This window comes from Natator depressus, chromosome 1 (genome assembly GCF_965152275.1).
Source record: "Natator depressus isolate rNatDep1 chromosome 1, rNatDep2.hap1, whole genome shotgun sequence".
Classification (NCBI taxonomy): Eukaryota; Metazoa; Chordata; order Testudines; family Cheloniidae; genus Natator; species Natator depressus.
In genome coordinates this window covers 251,647,500-251,667,753 of record NC_134234.1, presented here as the reverse complement: position 1 = coordinate 251,667,753, position 20,254 = coordinate 251,647,500, and the positions used below count along the sequence as shown (strand labels likewise).

Below are 20,254 nucleotides of genomic sequence, written 5' to 3'. Positions count from 1 at the left end.
TCCTCTTGGCTGCACTGTGTCAATAGATCTTGGTTTGAGATTGTTCTGGGCCAAAAGATATGGAGGATTTTTCTGAGGCAGGTTGTATGGAATGAAGACAGTTTGGACATGTTGTACTTTCTCATTCCCCAGCATTCTGCACTATAAAGTAGTGTTGAAAGTACGCAGCTCTGATAAATCTTGAGTTTGGTTTTGGTGTGGTATTTTGATGATTTCCAGACTGCATTTAAGCTCCTGAAGATGTTCCTGGCTTTATTGATTTTGTTCCGGATGTCCTGACTTGTTCCACCGTCCTGGCTGATGGTGCTGCCCAAGTATGTGAATGTTTCTACTTTGGTGAGAACGTGATCCTCCATCCGTACTGGTGATGGTGAGGCAATATTAAAGGTTATGATATCTGTCTTATTGCAGTTGAATAAGGCAGAGGGTGGGGTGTCTATATTTGGTGGGAGGCTAAGAAAGTTGGCACCCTACTAGCATTATTTTAATCCTTGAGCAGCCAGATAATTCCCAGCAACGTGTCTGTGTGGATTCTGCAGGTACAGACTCTGGGCGGACTCCTGCGCCGAGATGTTTGGAGGCCTCGATATTTGTGCCGTCAAAGCTGTCCACAGCAAAGATGGGAAGGACTATATCATTGAGGTGAGAGCTTGAGTGCCTGGAGGTCACACCTCCTGCATCCGAGTACGTCCACAAGCACAAACCCTCCCACGTGTGCTGACATGCTCAGACAGTCAGACATACTCTAAGTACATGCTCTGCCCCTTGACCCAGTCATTTTCTCCTCACAGGGACCAGCATCATTTCAACTAATGTGCCCAAGCAACAACTCTCTGTGAGTCGCAACCAAATTGCCAGATACCTGTGAATGGGCTCCTGGGTCAAAGTTAAGATTAGGAGTCAGGCTCAGGAGTCAGTCACAAGCAGGGTGCATGTCACATAGGAGGCGACGATGAATCGGATGGACCTAGAGCTGTAGGGAAGAGGACTATAAGTAGCGTGAATGAGCCTCATTGTCTTCATCAGACCCTGGATGCGCCCCTTAAAATCGTTTGCCCAGGCCTGAGTTTATTGAGCTAGCAGATAAGCAAGACAAGCCCTCAAGAGAGTTTGTGGGTTCCAGTCACACTGGCTGTGGTTGAGAAGGCAAGCGTTCAAAGTGATACCTCTCATGCCAGGGAGTTGAACAGGGGACTGGGATGGGTAACATGATCTGGGTCATTGGAGCAGGACAGGTCATGAAAAGCTGGCAGGAAAATCAAACTGGAAACTCAAGAGCCACTCCGGGCGTGACCAAATCTGGCAACTGATCTAGTGTCCTCTGCTCCATGTGATGTTATTGGAAGTGAGGCTCAGCATCTGACCTGCTGTGAACTCCACCAACACAGCCCAGGCAGAGGAAGATGAGCAAAGCTGGCCTGCAGTTTCGTTCAAGGGTGCTGACACATTAGAAAGCTATGTGTGGGAGAGCACTCCCACCCACTGAGGCTTAGGAAGCTGATGAGAACCACATGAGCCTTACAGCGACTGCACATTCCAGTCTTGTGCATCTCCTCCTCAGGGACCAGGGACCTGTCAGAGGTCGTGTAATACAAGTGCTCTGCCAGCAATGAAAACATTAGCCTGCTTCTTCCAAATGGCAAGAGGGGTGCTGCTGTCATTCTGATTCCTCTGTGTAAGTTGTCAGGAGCTTTTAGTGGAGCTGCTCCTCTTCAAACCCTACCCCAGAATAGAGTCTTTTAAACTCAACATACTTCAGCCTGTGTGTGTGTATACACACCTGCCCGTGTCTGGGGGAAGGTAAGAAGGTACACACACCTGCCTCTCTGAATGCATGGGTGCCTGCGTGTACACACACATCTTCCTGTGTGGTTTTGTATGTGGGGTGGGGAGTTTGACCCATCTGCCTTTGTACGGGTATGTGTGTACATGTCTGCCTCAGTGAGTATGTGTGTGGAGGAGGACCGCACACCTGCTTCTGTATATGACTTTGGGATGGGGGTGGGGTTGCTTACCTGCTTCCATGTTTGTGTCACTGAGCCGAGGGCACGCCATAGACTTACACCCATTACCACATTGCACACACAGACAGAAACGCACACCTGAACACAAATCACCCCATGATTCTACACTGAAGAAAACACACAGGGTGAGGTCAGCTGATACAAATCAGGGGAGCCACGCTGATTTCAACTGAACTAAGCCAAATTACAGCAGCTGAGGATCTGGCCCAGAGCATCTGCTATACCAGGGGTTCAGCAGGAGTTCAGATACCAGTCTGATGGGCACTGTATGGCAACATGAATGGAATAGAATAGAATAAAGCAAAGCCGGCACATTTTCTACTTTATGCCAGTTCTGAGAGAGAAACTGAGAAGTACTGTAATTACTTTCCCCTAGTCCAGTTCCTTGAGTAGGCTTCTTTTTTTGGCCAGAAGCTGGTGGATTGGTTGTTTTGTTGCAGGGGGGAGCCAAACAGCTGCATTTCACTTTGTGAGAAGAAAAATTTGCTGTGAAGTTTTGCAAGAAATGACTCCAAAATTTGCTGAATGAATAAATAAATGGTAAAGTTTGCACAATGGCATGGAACCAAGGAATGAATGTTCACAATGTGAAAACTGTTCCAAGAAACACTCACAAAATTAAAGCCAGCCAGATCTATGTTTTGTGAGATTTGTGAGCATTGCTTATGGCAAACAGGGGCTCAGATTAGGAGCAAGGAGGTTGAGCGCAGGAAAGGAGGATTATGCCACCCGGAAATCTGACGTAATTAATATAAATTTATCGTCAACCCGATTTCCATACTTTTACTGTATTATTAGTTGAGCTCTCCATCTTTATTTGCCACATGGCATTGGGGTAGTTTCGCAGTACTTTAAGGGCTACATTGAGAGGTAGCGTCACTTCCCTTGATTTCAGCGCTCTTCACTCACGTAGAGCAGCGCTGACTTTGATTCAGCATACTGGTATTTCTTTCTCTGCACTAAAGGGCTTTGTCACTCAGTCTGGCATTTTCAGAATGGCTCAGCACCCCCAACTGAGACTAAGTTTTCAGGAGAGTTTCATTCCTCTTTAGGCACCTAGATGAGTGGCCACATTTTCAAAGTTGCTCAGTGCACTGGGTGCATGCTGGGGGTCGTGCACTTGAAAATCTGGCCCGTTTTTGTGCTCTAAAATAAGGCCACAATGATGAGTCATTTTACAGATGGCGGGGGTGAGTAAAATGATCCACGAAACTAAAGACCAATCAAAATTGGATTGACTTCATGTTTTTTATTCTTCTGTCATGGCTCTTGAGGCCAGCAGTGCCACATCTGTTGCTATCGTAGAGCTCTGTGGATCTAGCCACAAGGACTCTACTGCTCTGCGTGATGGCCTGTCCAGCCTTTCACCATTGTCGTATCAATCCCTTTGATCTGTCGAATCATCTGTTTCCTTCCTTCCCTCCAATCATCCAACACCTCGACACTCGCACATGAGAACATGGAATAACAAACCCAGCCTCCAGCTCTTGGCGTAAGATAGAAGGCGGGGAAGGGGTTTTCCTGGATCTCTTCTCTGCCTTGCCGCCTTCCGTTCCCTCTGAGATATCTTATCGAGCAACAGCAGCTGTGTCAAGAGACAGCCAATGACCTTGGGCAACTACAAAGGCAGGGTTTGTGTGTGCTGACATCTTCCCCTCTCCCTCAGCTGTTCTTTGGTCTCATTCTCAGGAAGAGATAAGAGGAATATGTTTGTATTTCATATAGTCCATCTGGGTGGTTTATCTCAGCATTATGGGGCCAGATTCTGATCTTGGCACCTGTATAACTCTGGAGTAGCTGCACTGACACAACTGAGAGCATCATTTGGCCCAGAAAAACTGTGTCCTTTCTTATCAGCTTCATTTTCTCCATTCCTTAGTCAGTGATAGCCCAGTGTTTGGGCTCCCTCAATCAATACCACAGAAGTGAGCTGGGTCAGAAATCACAAAATAAGACATAGAGACAACGTAATGCCTGATGTTGCTCCCTTGACTTTGATGGGCCTGAAACGGGATTAATTTAGCCCTAGATGTCTCTGTTTCTAAATTATAACCTGTCCTTTCACTTCAGCCAGCATATCACATGCTGCTGCAGTAATGATGGGAAATAATTTCCAAGCTGAAGAGATGAAAGGTTTTTTTTAATACAGACCTATCACTACACAGTTATTTACACCAAGAGTTAGTGAGTGAGCAGATTACTTCACTGGATAATGGCTTGTTAAAGGGAACAATGGCACCATCTAGTGGTCAAAAACCATCCCTTTCACAATAAATTAACAAGGTAAATGAAGTTGACATGGCTTTTCTACGTATGAGCTGGTGTCAGAATTGCCAGATGAAATGGGGATGCCTCGCGGAGCTACGTGCTAGCGAGACCCCCTAATAGAAGTCAGGTTAGATTTCAAGTCCAATGGTTTACAGTTCTCCCAGCCACACCTTTGTGGCAGCCAAACCTCGCTATCTCTGGACCCCAAGAAGCCTGTTCTACAAAGAAGCAGAGGAGATGACAGCAGAGTTGAACACCATTTAATGTATTTATCTGACCCCCTTCCATTTAACCTGCTCCACGCATACCCTAGATCGGGGCGGGCAAACTTTTTGGCCTGAGGGCCACATCGGGTTTCGGAAATTGTATGGAGGGCCGGTTAGGGGAGGCTGTGCTTCCTCAAATAGCCAGGCGTGGCCCAGCCCACCCCCCATCTGACACCCCCCCCGCTTCTAGCCCCCTGACTGCCCCCCGGGACTCCTGCCCCCATTCAACCCTCCTGTTCCCCTCCCTCTGACCGTCCCAACCCCTATCCACACCCCCGCCCCCTGACCACTCCCCCCAACTCCCCTGCCCTCTATCCAACACCCCTGCCCCCTTACCGCACTGCCTAGAGTACCGGTGGCTGGTGGCGCTACAGCCATGCCACCCAGAGCACCAGGACAGGCAGCCGTACCACCTAGCTGGAGCCAGCCATGCCACCGCGCAGCACAGAGCACCGAGTCAGGCCAGGCTCGGCAGCTGCGCTGCCCCAGGAGCTCGCAGCCCCGCTGCCCAGAGCGTTGCGCGCTGAGGCTGCGGGGGAGGAAGAACAGCAGGAGAGGGGCCGGGGGTGAGCCTCCCGGGCCAGGAGCTCAGGGGCTGGGCAGGAGGGTCCCGCGGGCCGGATGTGGCCTGCGGGCCGTAGTTTGCCCTAGACCATAAATCAAGAAAGCAATGGATTTTGGTACCAGTCCTCTTCTCATCAGATTTTCAAAATTAAAGCTGTCCACAGGCATAGCTTCTGGATTTTATATAAGTTCATATGTAACGAAACTAAAGTGGAGACCAAATTAAGGAGAGTTGAACAGTTACTCCATTAATAAGTCACCTCTATGTCAGATGGCCAGGTTGGAACTATCTGTTGATGAACTGACGACACAAACAGACTTCCTTAAACCTACCTATAGAAATGTGTGCAGAACATTCTGCTTAATAGTAATAATAATAATATCTAGGTCTTACAGAGTGTTTTTCATCAGTAGATCTCAAAGCATGTTACAAAGGAGGTCAGTGTCATTAGCCCCATTTTACATCTAGGGCACCTGAGACACAGAGGAGGAAGTGACTTACCCAAGATCACCCAGCCAGCCAGTGGCAGAGCTGAGAATAGAGTCCCAGTCCAGACTGTATGCCTGGAACTCTAGTGGGACAGACTTGAGGTTGCAGTTGTTATCTGAGTGTGTCAGTGCCTTATCTAACAAATGCAAACTTTAATGCTGCATTTCCTGGATTTCTAAAGTTTTGTTGTCTTAAAAGGCACTAACATTCTGGTAGGTTAATAAGCACCTCCAACTGAACTTTAGCTTCACCATAATGAGGTGCTTTGTATGGGGCTTGGTTAGTGTTTGTAAAGCTGTTGGGATACGACAAACAACTTTGATGATTATGGTGGTGTTTCAGGGGTGGCGTACAGTGTGGGTCTCGCCCTTTTTAAGACTGTGTACCCCTTCAAACCTTTCCTTCCTCACCTTCCCTGTGGTAATTGTAGTGTGTGTTTACATGGCAAAGTAATGTCAGCACTGCATAAAGGAGACCAGCTGAGAGGAAGTTTACTTTCATGGCATGGGTGCTGCTGTTTGGAGACATCCTGTCTGTTTTGTGCCTGTGTTGTTTATTTCCTTATTTCCTGTAGAGCGTTGCATTGATTAATACCAGCTCTTCCCTGGTTGCCTCTAGTCCCCCTTGCACTAATCTGCACGGGTCTCTTTGCGGTTTGTTTCCTTTCTCCTTTATACCTCGAACCCTTCGGAGCGTCATCCACAAATATCACGACAGTTGAACTCCAGAGAAACATCCATCAATGAAAGACATTCAATCAGCCTTTTTGGGTGTAGGAAGAAACTAGTTTGATCAAAAAAAAGTCTCTAGAAACCCGCATCAAGCCTAGGCCTGGGCTCCAACTGGCAGGAGGCATCGTTTCTCAAAAACTGAGATATGCACCAGCCATTGTGATAGGCGGCTCCCTCCACTTCAGGATGTGGGCAAATGATGGGAATAGGTGCCTGGGGAGGTAGTAACACAACGGAGCTTGGCATCCAATTGAGTGTCTAGACCTGCCTCTGCCACTAGGAAGCCCCCTTAATAGCTGTCCTTTTCTCTCTCTGTGCAGGTGATGGATAGCTCGATGCCCCTGATAGGGGAGCACGTAGAGGAGGACACACAGCTTGTAGCTGATCTGGTTGTCTCCAAAATGACTCAGCTTCTTGTGACTGTAGGATCTACCCCCTCACCTCCAAGGCCTTGGGTAAGTGTGGATGGAGCCATTCAGAAAAGCAGGTGCTTTCTCAAACCCCAGTGAGTGTTCAGCCAATCACGTACCTCAGTGGATTGAATGTTCCGGTGCTGTTGGACAGAGATGTCACCCCATACAAAGTACTGGATCATTCTGCTGTTACTGTTGCAGGGGTAGCTCGTCCATAAGCCCTTCATGGGTTGTCCCTGAGCAATGTCTCTCTTCATATTACCATGGCATCACATTCTCATTCAGCTTATCCACCACACACATATACCCTGGGCCTTTTTGGCTGGGTACAGACTGTGACCAAGACTACAAATTTTAAAGAGAAGCATCATCAGAGACAAACACTGTAGAAGTTTGGCGAGAGGTGGACTCACAGAGTGGGCAAGGAATGGCAGCAGAAAGGGCAAGCGTAGGAGCATCTCCTGCTCACAAATGTCCAAGCAGTATGGGGCAGCTGTTGCTATGGCGACTCAGATTGGGTGGCATGATGGCAGGCAATAGCATGTTGAGCTAGGCGCCCCTGTAGGTGACAGCAGTGAGCTGATGTACTGTGGACTGGGGAAGAGGGGGTTAGAATCAGTTTAAAGACACGGCATCCAATAACTTCAGTAAAGAGCAGTCAGACCAACCTATGCCAGGGAGAGTCTGGAGGGATCATAACCCTGTCCCTCCCAGCGGGAATTAAGTCTGAGAGCTTCTGCAGGGTTTATAAAGAAAACTTATCCCCCATCTCTGCCCACAAAGAACGGGCAGATTCTTAGCTGGACCCCAGCAATACATGACTCGGTAGCCTATAAAGCCAAACAATGTGGCTTGTTCACTGCTGATGGAGCCCCTGCTACTCTTAAGGTCTCTGCTCCCATGAGTGAATATTAACATGAGTTCTGTGTGCATGTTGAGGAGACTCTAGAACTCTTTATAGTTTGGCTGCAACTCTCCATCCCCGCTTGACAGGATAGCAATCCCCACGATTGAGTTTATTCCAGCCTTTGCCTCTCTGGTGAAATCCAGTGCATCCCAAAGGGAGCCAGTGAGGCTTTCTGCCACTGTTAGGCCCTTCTCTAATGGCATCCCTGCTACTTCAGAGAGACCCTGTGTCTCAGCCACCAGTCCCTGAAAAGAAGGCCTGGCTGATGTTGCCATTCATCAAAACCCATCATTTTTGCTTTTAAACTGAGCAGTAGGCCTCATGTTTAGTGCGCCTGCCTCACCGTGCACTCACCCCAGGCTGAGTACTGAATCCACCTTATTTTAGAGCAACATTTGCCAATGGCAGTTTTGAATGACTGAACCGCACCATGGCATGACATACCAGGGTTTAAATAAAAACATCTGTGAATATGAGTACTGTTTTTAAGTCTATAGCAGGAACCCAGGGAGGAGGGATTGGAGAAGAGTCAAGGCAGTAAAGTATTAAGTAAGACTTTCGTTTTAATAATACTCCTTCCCCTTTTCCCCTGAAGCTGTCAGTTGGTTCTTTATGTAGGGAGGAACCCCTGTTGGATAGTCGTTAGATGGAATTAAAGATGCATTATTAACTGTCTTTTTGGGGAAAGAGAAAAAGTTAGTTAAGATGGTCTGGAGCTGTTGCTGCTAAAGTCCAGCCTTCCTTTGTTTAAGACAAAACAAGACAATCACACAACAGAGGAGAGAAAAGAACAGTAAAGATAGAAAATGCAGCTTCTGTGTCTGGTGCTGCCTTTCCCTTGCACCCTTGCTGCTGGGAAAACACAGGCACAGCACACGGTCTGATCAGCCACGCTGAGATCTGGCAAACTATAGCAGTCTTCGGCTCTTTAAAGTATTGCTTCTGGCTGCCTCTCCAGTCCCAGGCTTGTCTGGGATGGCTAAGCCAGATGCTTATTAGACAGAAAGCAGAGAGAAAGGAAAGAGCAGAAATAAGGTAGGGAAAGAAAATGAAACACAGGGGAGGGGTGACAGCAAGAACCCAAGTCTCATATCCCAGGTGTTGTTCAGGATTTGGCTGAAGCTGATAGCAATGTCACCTGATTCCCTCTCTTTGGCCCGGTGTAGTCAGGCTGCCTTTCAGGAACAGGACAACAAAGGCCCAGCAGTAACGTGGTGGATCCCAGGAGACTTTGGGAGTGGCAGCCACAGTGACAAAGCTCAATCCTTCCAGCCCACGCATCCGGCCCCCGTCCATTTAGTGACTCCAAAACGAACACTGTCCAAGATGGGTTGGCAACCACATCCCAGTAACATTAACTAATTAAAACACACGTCAGTGATTTCAACTATAAACATTTCTTCCCATTTCTAGACTCGTTTAGCTCCTTGTCATGCCAACCCATGACTTTGCCAGGAGCCTTGAAGGCCCCTTAACATAGTTCTTTTAACCTAAACAATCCAGTTTGGACCAGTCTATTTGTCTCCAACTTTGCTGACTTTCATAAATAATTTTATGTAACAGGCTGAGTTAGACTCTTGTTACCTTGGACAGCTTAGAGTACAGGCCTCTGCACAACAGTCCCGTGTTGTTTAAACTGTTTATGAATGATCAGAAAAGGAGAGTGAGCAGAGAGATAGCAAAATTAGAGAGGACTGGGAGGAACTTCAGCAAGACCTAACCAAGCTCAGTGAATGAGAAACACAATGGCAAACGAAATTCGATGTTGATAAATGCAAATTAATGCACATTAGAGGGGAAATTTTAAACTACTTATTTTAAATTAACTGTATCAACTCAACTGGCCTCATGGTAGACAGCTCAGTGAAAACCTCTGCTCAGTGCACAGCTGCAGGCAAAAAAATCAAACAAGTTGTTAGGATTCATAAGGAATGGGATGGTGAACAACATGGAGACTATTCTAATGCCTTTATACAAATCAGTGGTACAGCCTTATCTGGATACTGTTCGCAGTATTAATCACCCCATCTGAAAATGGATAGTGAACAACTAGAGGGGGCTCAGAAAAGAGCGGTGAGAAAGATCCAGAACCTGGAAACACTCTCCTGGGAAGAGAGACTGAAATGATGAGCTTGTTCTCCTTAGAAAGGAGACAAATAAGAGGTAACGTAATAAAAATATATAAAATAATGATCTAGAGAAGATAGATTTGGAACATCTATTCTCCCTGTCTCTTAGCAGAGAACAAGGGGCATTCAATGAAATTAAAAGGTGGGAAATGAATCAAAGGAAATAATTAGACTGTGGTATTCACTGCCACAGAAAGTCATTGAGACCAAGAACTTAATAAGATTGAAAAACGGATTGGACATTATAGGGATGTCAGGAATTTCCCGAGTTATAATTAATCGACAATCCATGTGGAAGGGATATTAAACCTCATGGCTTAAGCCAGTTTCTAAGTATTAGAAATCAGGATGAGACCTGATAACTCCACACCTGTTTAGTGCGGGGTTCTTACATACTTCTGCCTTTGAAGCATCTGGTGCTCGCAACTGGGCTAAATGGGCCTCAGGTTTGATCCAGTCTGGTAATTTGTAAACCCACTTTTCAAAAATGTAACTCTGCAGTCATTCTATTCTAGCTAAGAGTTTCCATGCTCTTTCCTACTCAGTTCTCCATCAAATACCATGGAACCTTACAGGCCTTATGCTGCAGTGGCAGAGTGTGCGTTAAAAACACCACAACATTCAAAATTCTGTCATCCCTAGGCTTCTCCTTTTGAACATGTTCTGACTGTAATGATTTTTTTCCAGCCTCAACAAGTCCAGCCTCAGTCAATGAAATCACAGACGCAGCCTCAGCCTGGACTCCAGCTTGGGCAATCATCCCAACCACGGCCACCTCCTCAAGGTACTGTACTCTAGGACCTCTGGCAAAGGAAACCTAGACAGTTCATTCTGGGATTCAATTCAGACTGTACACAGGAATCTCTTCACCCGTCACTGAAATTGACAGGCAGCCAGCGTGGCAATAAAATACAGCAACTGTTCAACAGTGCACAGTAACATCACACAACAGTTCAGAAAAGGCAGTCAAGAAGAATAGCATCTCCAGTGGAAAATGCAGGTAGAATTGAGCTCAGCAGAATGTATTGCCCAAGCTGGAATTTGGTCAAGACATTGGGGTAACACTTTTACTCATGCACAAGAGTACATAAGATCTTTAAAGACTATTAGCTTTACTCTCTGAAACAGTGTCTGTCTATTTTCACTTGCTAGGAGCATCATTTTATGTGACTTTAGGATGGCAGAAAAGTCAGGCTTTGCTCTGAGAGTCTCTCATCCCAAAAATGCTGAAGCATCCACCCACTGATCATGTTATAATATAGAAGCATGGATGGTGATGTGGCATACGAGCCCCTCATCGTAACTATCCAGGGAAGGTGCTGTTGACCCAAACTTCCATTTTCTGTGGGGAGAGCTAGTTCTCCCATTGATTCCAACCTTCCACTCCAACAATTCAGGCTCCCACACAAGACTCAAAGACAAGAAATGGTGAGAATCACATGGAGAACTAAGGCACGCTGAGACAGCTCTACCTGGGAGAAGGATGGCAGGGTTCCCTTGGTGTTAAGAAGGCAAAGAACTGTACAGCAGCAACTCTGTAGATATGGGCATGTTGCCACAGACCAACAGGTTAATGGCATCCAGTGTCCATAACAAATATTTTTCCTTAGCTCTCTGCGTGGAGCGAGTCTGAAATGTTTCTCCTTTCACTACAGCCTGTTCCCCCATGCAGCTGCTCCTTGTTTAATGTGTCTTGTGCACCTTTGTGTCCATGTTCCCTGCAGGGGGTCCACGCCAGCCTCAGGGATCTCAGCCTCCGCGGACTGGAGCACCTCCACAACAACGGCTCTCTCCTCAGGGCCAGCAGCCCCAGAGTCCCCAGTCTAGCTCACCTCAGCAGCAGAGGTCGCCTGGATCCCCACAGTTAACACGATCTTCCACTGGAACCTCCCCAGTCCAGGCCTCCAAGCCAGGCATCTTTCCACCACAGCAGCCTAGACCCCCTGCCCAAGGACGGGCTCCTGCTCAACAAGGCCTTGGTGAAACACCCAAGCAGCAGGCCTCCCCACATCCACACCTGAAGTAGGTGCCCTTTAAGCTAACAGATTTGTAGATCTGAAAAAGATGTCTTTAAAAGCATCCTGGCTTAGTAGATAGGCCAGGGCCTGGCTGATCCCTTGTTGCCAGGCAACAGCATTCTTCAAGACTCAGGGCTGGGCAACAGTGACTTAATTGGTACAAGTGCCCCTGTGCTGATGCTCTCCATGGAATTGGCCTTGGCAGATCCTTGGGCCACATGAGTGTTTTTTCAGGGAGAGCGAGAGATCCTTTGCATCTCTGAGATTTCACATTTTTTCTCTCTCTCACACACACACACATTCTTTCTCCTTGTCCCCTCCTGCAAGGCACAGCTGCCATCCTCCCAGTCAAGGAAACACCATGACTGTCCTGTCATTGACCAGAGGGCTTGATGTGAATCACACCTTCACTCTCCCCTGGGGTTAGGCTCTGCATAAACCTTTGTTGCCCCAAATTTCCAAGCATTTGTAGTGAGGCTGGGAGCACTGCTATAAAGAGGGATCCAGATGGCCATTGCTTTGCTAAGCACCATGTCAGAGCAAAGCATGTGGTGCTCAAAACCCAGATGGCCACTAGTGCTCCCTGTGTTGGGACCACTAGTGGAGCTGACCTGGCACTAGCAAAGGTGGGGGACTCCCTAGTGTAGACAAGGCCTGAAGGGCTGAGTGAACTGCTAATTCTGCCACCTGCAGATCGGAAGACACGCTTGAGTTTCCTGCATAATGAACCATTGGACCATTAGTCTGGCCTCAACAGCACTCATAGCCTCTGGCAGTGGAAAACTGAGACCTTGGAAATTAAGATGGGTCTCTGATATAGCTGTGTGGAGCACTAGGCTGGCATCCATAATCATCTCTTCTCCTGCCAAGGGTGGAGCTGGGACCTTTGCTTTTCTTCACATACTGGATTTGCATGTTTCTTGAGGTTTGTAAACAACAGACGTTCCTTTGCTTGGGCCTTAGCTGTAATGTATGTATTAAGTACCTCTGGTGAGGAAGTCACAGAACACACAGGCAAGGACCCTAGCTGGGAAGTGTATGGTATCATAGACATTACTGGAGATGACCTGGTGCTCAGTCCAGCTCCCATTGTATTCAATGGAAGACTTTCCATTCACTTTAATGAGAGTTGGATTTGGCCTCTAGTCCATTGTGACAGCAGATAGCCACATGGAGATTTGTAAAAATGCTAGTATTGAAAACCTTGCCTCAATCTCCGCACACCCGAAACACAGCCTGAACTGTGAATATCAGAGCCATCAGCCTCCAAACAGGGCTCAGGTGCCTTCTCAACCTATGGAGACGCCCCATATCTGCCCTTGAACTTGTCTGCTGCAATTGCAGCATAGCATCAATGACGAGCTTTGAATTGCCAACTTCCCCTCCCCAAATGAATGCAACATCAGTCTTTCTCTGCATGAATGTCCCTTTCTGTTTCAGCAAATCCCAGTCCCTGACGAACACCTTCAGCATATCTGAATCATCACAACAGGGAAATGCCAACGAAGATGAAGCAAAAGCTGAAACCATCCGCAACCTGAGGAAGTCTTTTGCTAGCCTGTTTTCTGATTAACATCCCTGGAGTCAGATCAGTGCTTTTGTTAGTCCACTCTTCATATCAACCTACCCAATGTTATTGTGGAATTTACTCATTGGTACCTAATGGTTCATGCAAAATCTGGGAACATAATCCTTCAGGCTATCTTTTCTAAATGGGTTTTGCCCAGAAATTAGTTAGCCCTAGATGTCTTAATTTTAAGGGTTAGTCCAACATGGGCCAAAAAAGTGACTATGTAAAAATGGCACTTTCTCACTTGGTAGATCTGCTTTGTGTGCATAGTCAGTAAGATCTGCTTACTTGAATGACCTGAAATAATTTCAAAGTACTTTTTACTGCTATCACCCCTTCCCAAGCCAACAAAGCTATTGGAGAGCAAATTAGATTCTATTTTGGCTTGCACATTATTAACAGAATGAATAACTAGGTTCCCATTAAAGACTCTTTATTCTCATTGAGGTTGACCCAAAAGGAACAGAGTTTGATTTCTGATGCAAATGTGCAGAGACAGAAGTTAAAATAAACATCTATTTACTTGAGTGAGCATGTTTGATCTGGAAATCATGAAGATATAATGAATTTGGAACCTCATAATGCTAGTTTTACAGAGTCACTTTTCTGAGCAGAACTGTATTTCAAGTAAAACTCGGTATCAGCTGTCAGTGAGTCCCAGAGATCACTGAAGCATTACGTTGAAGTATTATGTTGGATTTCTGCTCTGCTCAGGGCCATCTTACCAGTAGCAATTTAAATGTGTCTGTTTCATGCTTTGAGGCTATGTTTCCTATATGTGTTTCTTGATTTCTGGGAGAAAGGTATCATGTTCTAACCCTACAGCCATAGCTCAAAAATAAACCAGAAAATAGGACTGCCACACATCTTGAAAAAATAGATAATTTATGTTCAAATATAGTTCACACAAACTCCAGATAAAATCCATCCAAGCTGCTAAATCTGTATAATCTGACTTGGTTGCATCTGGCTAAGTGATCCCCATGGGGCAAGATTAATTAGTAGCAGAGTTTGAGGTGTTTGTACCATTATGAGTCTTCCATGCTACAGAATGGAGAGAGCCATGGGGTAAGCTCCCGGCCGCACTTAAGTCAAAGGGAGTTTTTCATAGACGTAAGTGGGCCCATGGAGTCAGTGCAAGGTGAGAGACCTGTGACTGGATGGCTTCCCCCTGGAAAACTATCACTTGGGAGAGAGAACAACCAGCTATTCCACCCCCACTTATAAACCAAATAACTTGTTTTGCTTCCTCTTTCCAGCACTGTCTATGCAAAACTGAAATAACTAGGAGACTAGTCTGGCATTGTACTTCAAATTAACCCAAAGCGGTCACTGTACCACCAACTGGAGCACTTGCTAATGCTGCTGCTCAGAGCAGCAGCGTTTACTTTCCACTGTTTACTACTACAGGCTAACAGCATTGACTCTATGCCAAGGCGACTCATCTAAGGGAATACAAATTTAAGGTAATATTTAGTGCTACTCAGCTGCCTCAGGCCCAATAACCTGAATCCTCCCCCGCCCACTCATTTCTTTTCAAGACCTCTGTGCAGCTACGAGTACATGCAGCCTCTGGGAGCAAGATCTACATCTCAGCCATACGAGTCAATTGGAAGGCCCAGAAGTGCTCCCAGCAGTGCACATTTGGTAACAGTGAGTTTTGGGTTTGAGGATAGTAGGACGTTTCCCCCCCATTTTTAGCCTCCAGACCACTTTAGAGTGCAGGTTTATTAAATTAACAAAGTGATGCTTTGTCCTAAATGAAAGGCCAGTGAGAAATTCATTGATCTTTAAGGCTAGAAGGGACCATTGTGATCATCTAGTCTGACCTCCTATTTAACCCAGGCCAGAGACCCTCCCCCAGTAATTCCTGCATCAAGCCCCCAACTTGTGGTTTGAACTACAACATTGCACTTGGAAAGACATGTAGTTTTGATATAATGACTTCAAGCGATGGAGAATCCACCACATCCCTTGGTAAACTGTTCCAGTAGTTAACTACCATCACTTAAAAAAAAAAAAAAAAAAAAAAAAAACACCCAAAGCCTGTACTTTATACAAGCTGTTTGTTGCTATAGTGTAGTCCTCTCAAGCAACCTGCATATCCCCAGCTGGCATAGCTAGCAACGCCAGCATAATTCTGAGAGATACATAGGCTAGGTGAAGTCACAGAGGGTCACAGCCCCCTATTATATTTTACATACATTGGTATGTGCCACTCAGGCAGTCTCTATTCATACTACCATGGCATTATCTGACTGCAGGAGACCAAAAGAACTACAATAGTTGACTTAATTAAAGCAAGAGAGATCGGGGGCGGGATGTACATCAACAGTTCAGACAGCAACTCAGTATCTTATTTCAAAGAAATCTCCAGTTTAAAGGAACACAGTGAAAATTGTAAGTCCCAGGCCTGTGCTACACTGACGTTTTGCCAGCATAGTTATGGGTATATGAAATAAGTCACCTAACTGTATCCCTACTGTGGATGCAGTTATGCGAGCAAAAGTCCTTTTGCTGTTACAGCTGATTTCATTTAGCAAACCAGAATAAGCTATACCAGCACAAACACTCTTGCCAGCGTAAACTGCCTCTCCCCGGACAGGTTTCGCAAGATAGCTAGCTCTACTGGCAAACCCTTTCTAGGGTAGACAAGGCCTAAGAGTTGCTCTCTGCTGAAATGTTTCATACTGTAGGACTGAGCTTCAGCTGTCCATGTCTTTTCTTGAAAATCAGTCTCTTTAGCAAAACAGTATGTTTAAACCCTACTTAACGTATGTTTCTAATAGCACATGCAGCGGTTCTGACCAGAGCAGGGGTGAGGAAGGGTAGTTACAGCGCGACAGTAACGACATTATGGCACTACAAGAAGATGGTTGTTTTGATTTTAAACCATCAAAGTTAAAAATGTACATCTTTGTCTGAACTCCTCAGCTGGTGCTGCTGTAATAGCAAAGGTGTCAGGGTTACTGGCACACAGTTTATGAGAAGAGAATAGAACTGGATTATAGGAATTGTTATGCTTGCAGAATTGCCATGGACAATGTGAGGTAACAAATCCATTGACAGTATAAGAGACAGACCTGCTCATTGAGGCATTTAGCTTTGTGCTCCCAAATGTCATCTTACAAGCTGCAAGCAAACAAACTGGAACGCCTAACTATCCCCCTCACAAAAAACAAGGGCTGCAGTGTGTCTCAACAGCCACAATCAATTTTACTTGGTAATTCATGTTCACTCAGTGCTCTAGCTCCCAAACAACACTTCAATTTCATGCCACACAAGAGGTCTGACAAGTCAGAAGTGCTGTAAGTTGCAGGCAGCCAAGTTTACAGGTTAGAGGTAAGAGGGTTATGTTCTAAGTTTATTATTAATATTCCAGTTGCACCTAGGAGCCCCAACCCACCGTCAGGGCTACCCTCGTGCTTGGGGAGATTTGCAAAAGCACCTATTGCTTTTAAAACCGCAAATTCCATTGAAGTCAATGCCACTTGTGCTCCTAAATCTGAGGCGCTACTGAAAGTCTCCAATCAATAGCAAGAGACAGTCCTCATCACAAAGAGCTGACAGTCTAAATAGACAAGAGAGTGAGATGGTGGGAAAAGGGGAGTATTATCCCCATTTTACAGATAGGAAACTGAGGCATGGAGAAATTAAATAACTTGTTCAAAGTCACACAAGAGTGGGGTTTAGTGGGTGTAATTTATATGCCCAGGGGCTGAAAGAGAAGAGTGTAGCAGAAAAAGCAACTAATAGGAAGTAAATTGAAATAGGATGCGGATGTACCTTATCTTATACATTCTTTTAGGCCTGTGGCTTGGTCAACCAACATAGTCTCCTTAATTAGTTTGCTGCTCATTCTTCAACTAGAGTCAATAATGCTGTATGCAGCACAAGAATTAGGTGCTGTGGAAGTGACAGGATATCAGGGAAAACAATATACTGTCCCTGGGGTAGCGTTTGCTAGTAGATTCTGTTACGATAAACAGCAGAGAGGAAGGCAGGTGGCTCACTCCAGAATCTGAAGATGAGTGACATATGTGGAAGCTTTTGGGAAAAGAGGGACTTACAGAGCTTATAAGAACAGGAACTGATGAATTACAAACACACAGCAATTCTGTTTTCATGCACCTTGCCTACAGATTAAAAAAAAGTGAATATATTCTTGTGTATGACAGCAGCAGAAATGTTTGTAAATAGACAGTTTCTCAGCCTAACCAGTGCACCTGGACCTGAAAGATAATTAATATGGTTTACATTCCAATGCAATTAAAATTCCTGTGTAATGCCAGGGATTAGAGAACCGTAAGCTTGCCCTGGGAACCATTGCTCTCCTTTCTTCCATTTATCCACCATAGATAGCGCCTCGGTGCTGCTGCCTACTGTATCCTGCTCACTCCATTTGGATATTGTCAGGCTTAGCATTCCGGTCAGCTTAAATGTGAAAAAAGAAAGAAAACCCATTATGCTAGGGGTTCTCAAACTGGGGGTTATTACATAGGGGGCATGAGCTGCCAGCCTCCACCCCAAACCCCGCTTTGCCTCCAGCATTTATAATGGTGTTAAATATATAAACAAGTGTTTTTAATTTATAAGGGGCGGGGAGGTTTGCATTCAAAGGCTTGCTATGTGAAAGGGGTCACCAGTACAATAGTTTGAGGACCACTGCATTATGCCATCTCATTCCTGAGTGTCCATTAGCAGCAGCTCTACAGGTATTGCAAATAGGGGATTGTTGTGAGTAAAAGATATGGGGCTCCAGGTCTTTGATTTCCTTTGGTTTCACTTTTGGAGAATTGCATGGAGAGTGGCGACCCGACTGCCCTCTTTTAGAACTGGAAGACTGACATGATAAGTGGGCATCCCAAAGCCAATGTTCAGCTGTTCCTCTCCCTTGTATCTAATTACATATGCATTTGTCCATGGCAAGTTTGCATTCTTATTATACATTCATGTTCGGTTATAAAAACATAAAAAACAATTCTCTGGAATTGGAAGGCTCAGGAAAAAAAGTTAGATTCTTGTGCTCTAGGTCACACAGTTTTAAATCCAGCACAAGAGAGCCATGAGCAATGGTAATGACTAGCTTCATTTTATAAACAGGTCATTTCAATTCCCTTCCTTGTGAACAAGCATATATATCACAACCACCACCAGCACAACTGGCACCTTTGGTGGCAGTATGCCAAACAGAGACAACAGATACAGATTGGATATGGACAGATACCCTCTCTGCCCTAGAGGTAGTCATTCCAGAGTAGGATTGGGACACACTGGCAGATGGAGGCAACATGGAGAAGCCTGTAGAATAAATACACTTCAGGCTCCAATACTGTAAAGCCAGGAACCGTCCCCCCTAAATTAACTTATCAGTGTAACACATACACAAATCTCTTTTCCGGATATCTGCTTTTTAAGAGCTAGTTAGTGAACGGGTCAAGGTAAGAGAATAAATAATTTTAAAACAAACAATGCATTAAACTCATGTGGTTGCTTGCAATATTATGGGTACATTTCTAAAGTGCTCATCATGGCACAACACCTACAGAGCCTGAATTCCCTTTTTTCTGTTATAACCTATGGAATGTCAATCATCATTTGTTAGCTATGAGGCCTAAACATACACCTATTTCTGCTTAGAGGAAAACTAAAATGGAATGAAGTATTCTAGCTACTACAAGTAAACAATAAAGATTAAGGGCAGCCTCGCTTTCTAAAGGGAAAATTGTGTCCCTACATTCTGCTACTACATCCATAGTCAGGTGTTCAGCTATCCAAATGCAGATTTGCACTAGCAATTACCTGCAGGAGCACAAAGAATGCAGGGGCCATTTGTGCCATTTAATCCAGCAAAATGGACTAAATCCTGGCTCATTAAAATAAATGGCACATCTCCCATTGTCTTCAGTAGCGTCAGGATTTCAAACCAGATGGGCAGATGTGCCACTGAAAATCTGACCTTAAATCACACAGGTAATAACAATTAACAGGAAGCTGCTGCTTTGATAGTGAAAGACAGGAAAAGCCAGTCTTAATTTCCTTTGTCTCAACTACAACCTGGAACAGGGAAAGATCAGTAAAATAGCAGCTGTGATGGAGTTATCAGCACTGTTCAGACTTGCAGAGATACTGAAAACTATTCTCAAAAAAGTTTGGAAAATTTATTAAACAAACATATTCTTTAATAAAGATCCCCTTTATAATTACTGCCATCTTCTTTTAACTAGGCCAGAGGTAGTCCCAGGCTCAATAACGGTGTACATTCATGGAATGATCTATCTGTTAGGATGCTTTGGCTATGGTCCCATTAGCTGCTTTAATTAAAATGGGAATGTATTAATGGCGCTGAAAACACATGCTGAGACGTGTTACTCACCTGAAAGATATATCATCTGATACTGCAGTAATGGGATCACATACCAGTCTATGTGGGAAGTCACTCAGGGTCTCCTGCTGCAATCTTGTCTTCACTGCAGCTAGGAAGGTCACCCTTTTACTGTACTAGGTAGTTTAGCCAGCTGGGAAAGGTTTATTTTTGCTCCGTTTTTAAACACACAAAAATGCCTTTACTCACTATATGCAAAACCAAACAGCCTAAAGAAGGAGGGAGACAGATGCACTTTAAGTTTTGCTGCAGGTCATCGCATTTTGCTTGTGCTTTTGTTCAGACTTTTGGATTGAACTGTAGCATGTTTTTATTCAGCTGTTTGTAAGATGAACTGTTCTGTGATATTATTTCTGCAGTAAAGAAACCTAGCCCTGTATTCTTTGTGCATTGAGTCCTACACGAAAACTGCTTTTTAAGTAGTAAAATAAAATAAAAAAAACAGTGAAGAGAAAGGTTTCAGAGTAGCAGCCGTGTTAGTCTGTATTC

General features: G+C 45.1%; 1 protein-coding gene across 1 annotated transcript in view; it reads left to right on the top strand.

The window, feature by feature from the left end:
* SYN3 (synapsin III) overlaps positions 1-18,581 on the top strand; it is a 280,530-nt gene extending 261,949 nt beyond the window's left edge. Inside the window, exons 10-14 of the mRNA XM_074941255.1 lie at positions 540-642; positions 6,664-6,798; positions 10,480-10,576; positions 11,517-11,814; positions 13,251-18,581. Of these exons, the coding sequence (XP_074797356.1) occupies positions 540-642; positions 6,664-6,798; positions 10,480-10,576; positions 11,517-11,814; positions 13,251-13,383 (766 nt within the window). The 3' untranslated portion in view covers positions 13,384-18,581. The remainder of the gene's footprint in view (positions 1-539; positions 643-6,663; positions 6,799-10,479; positions 10,577-11,516; positions 11,815-13,250) is intronic.
* Positions 18,582-20,254: the final 1,673 nt, after the last annotated feature.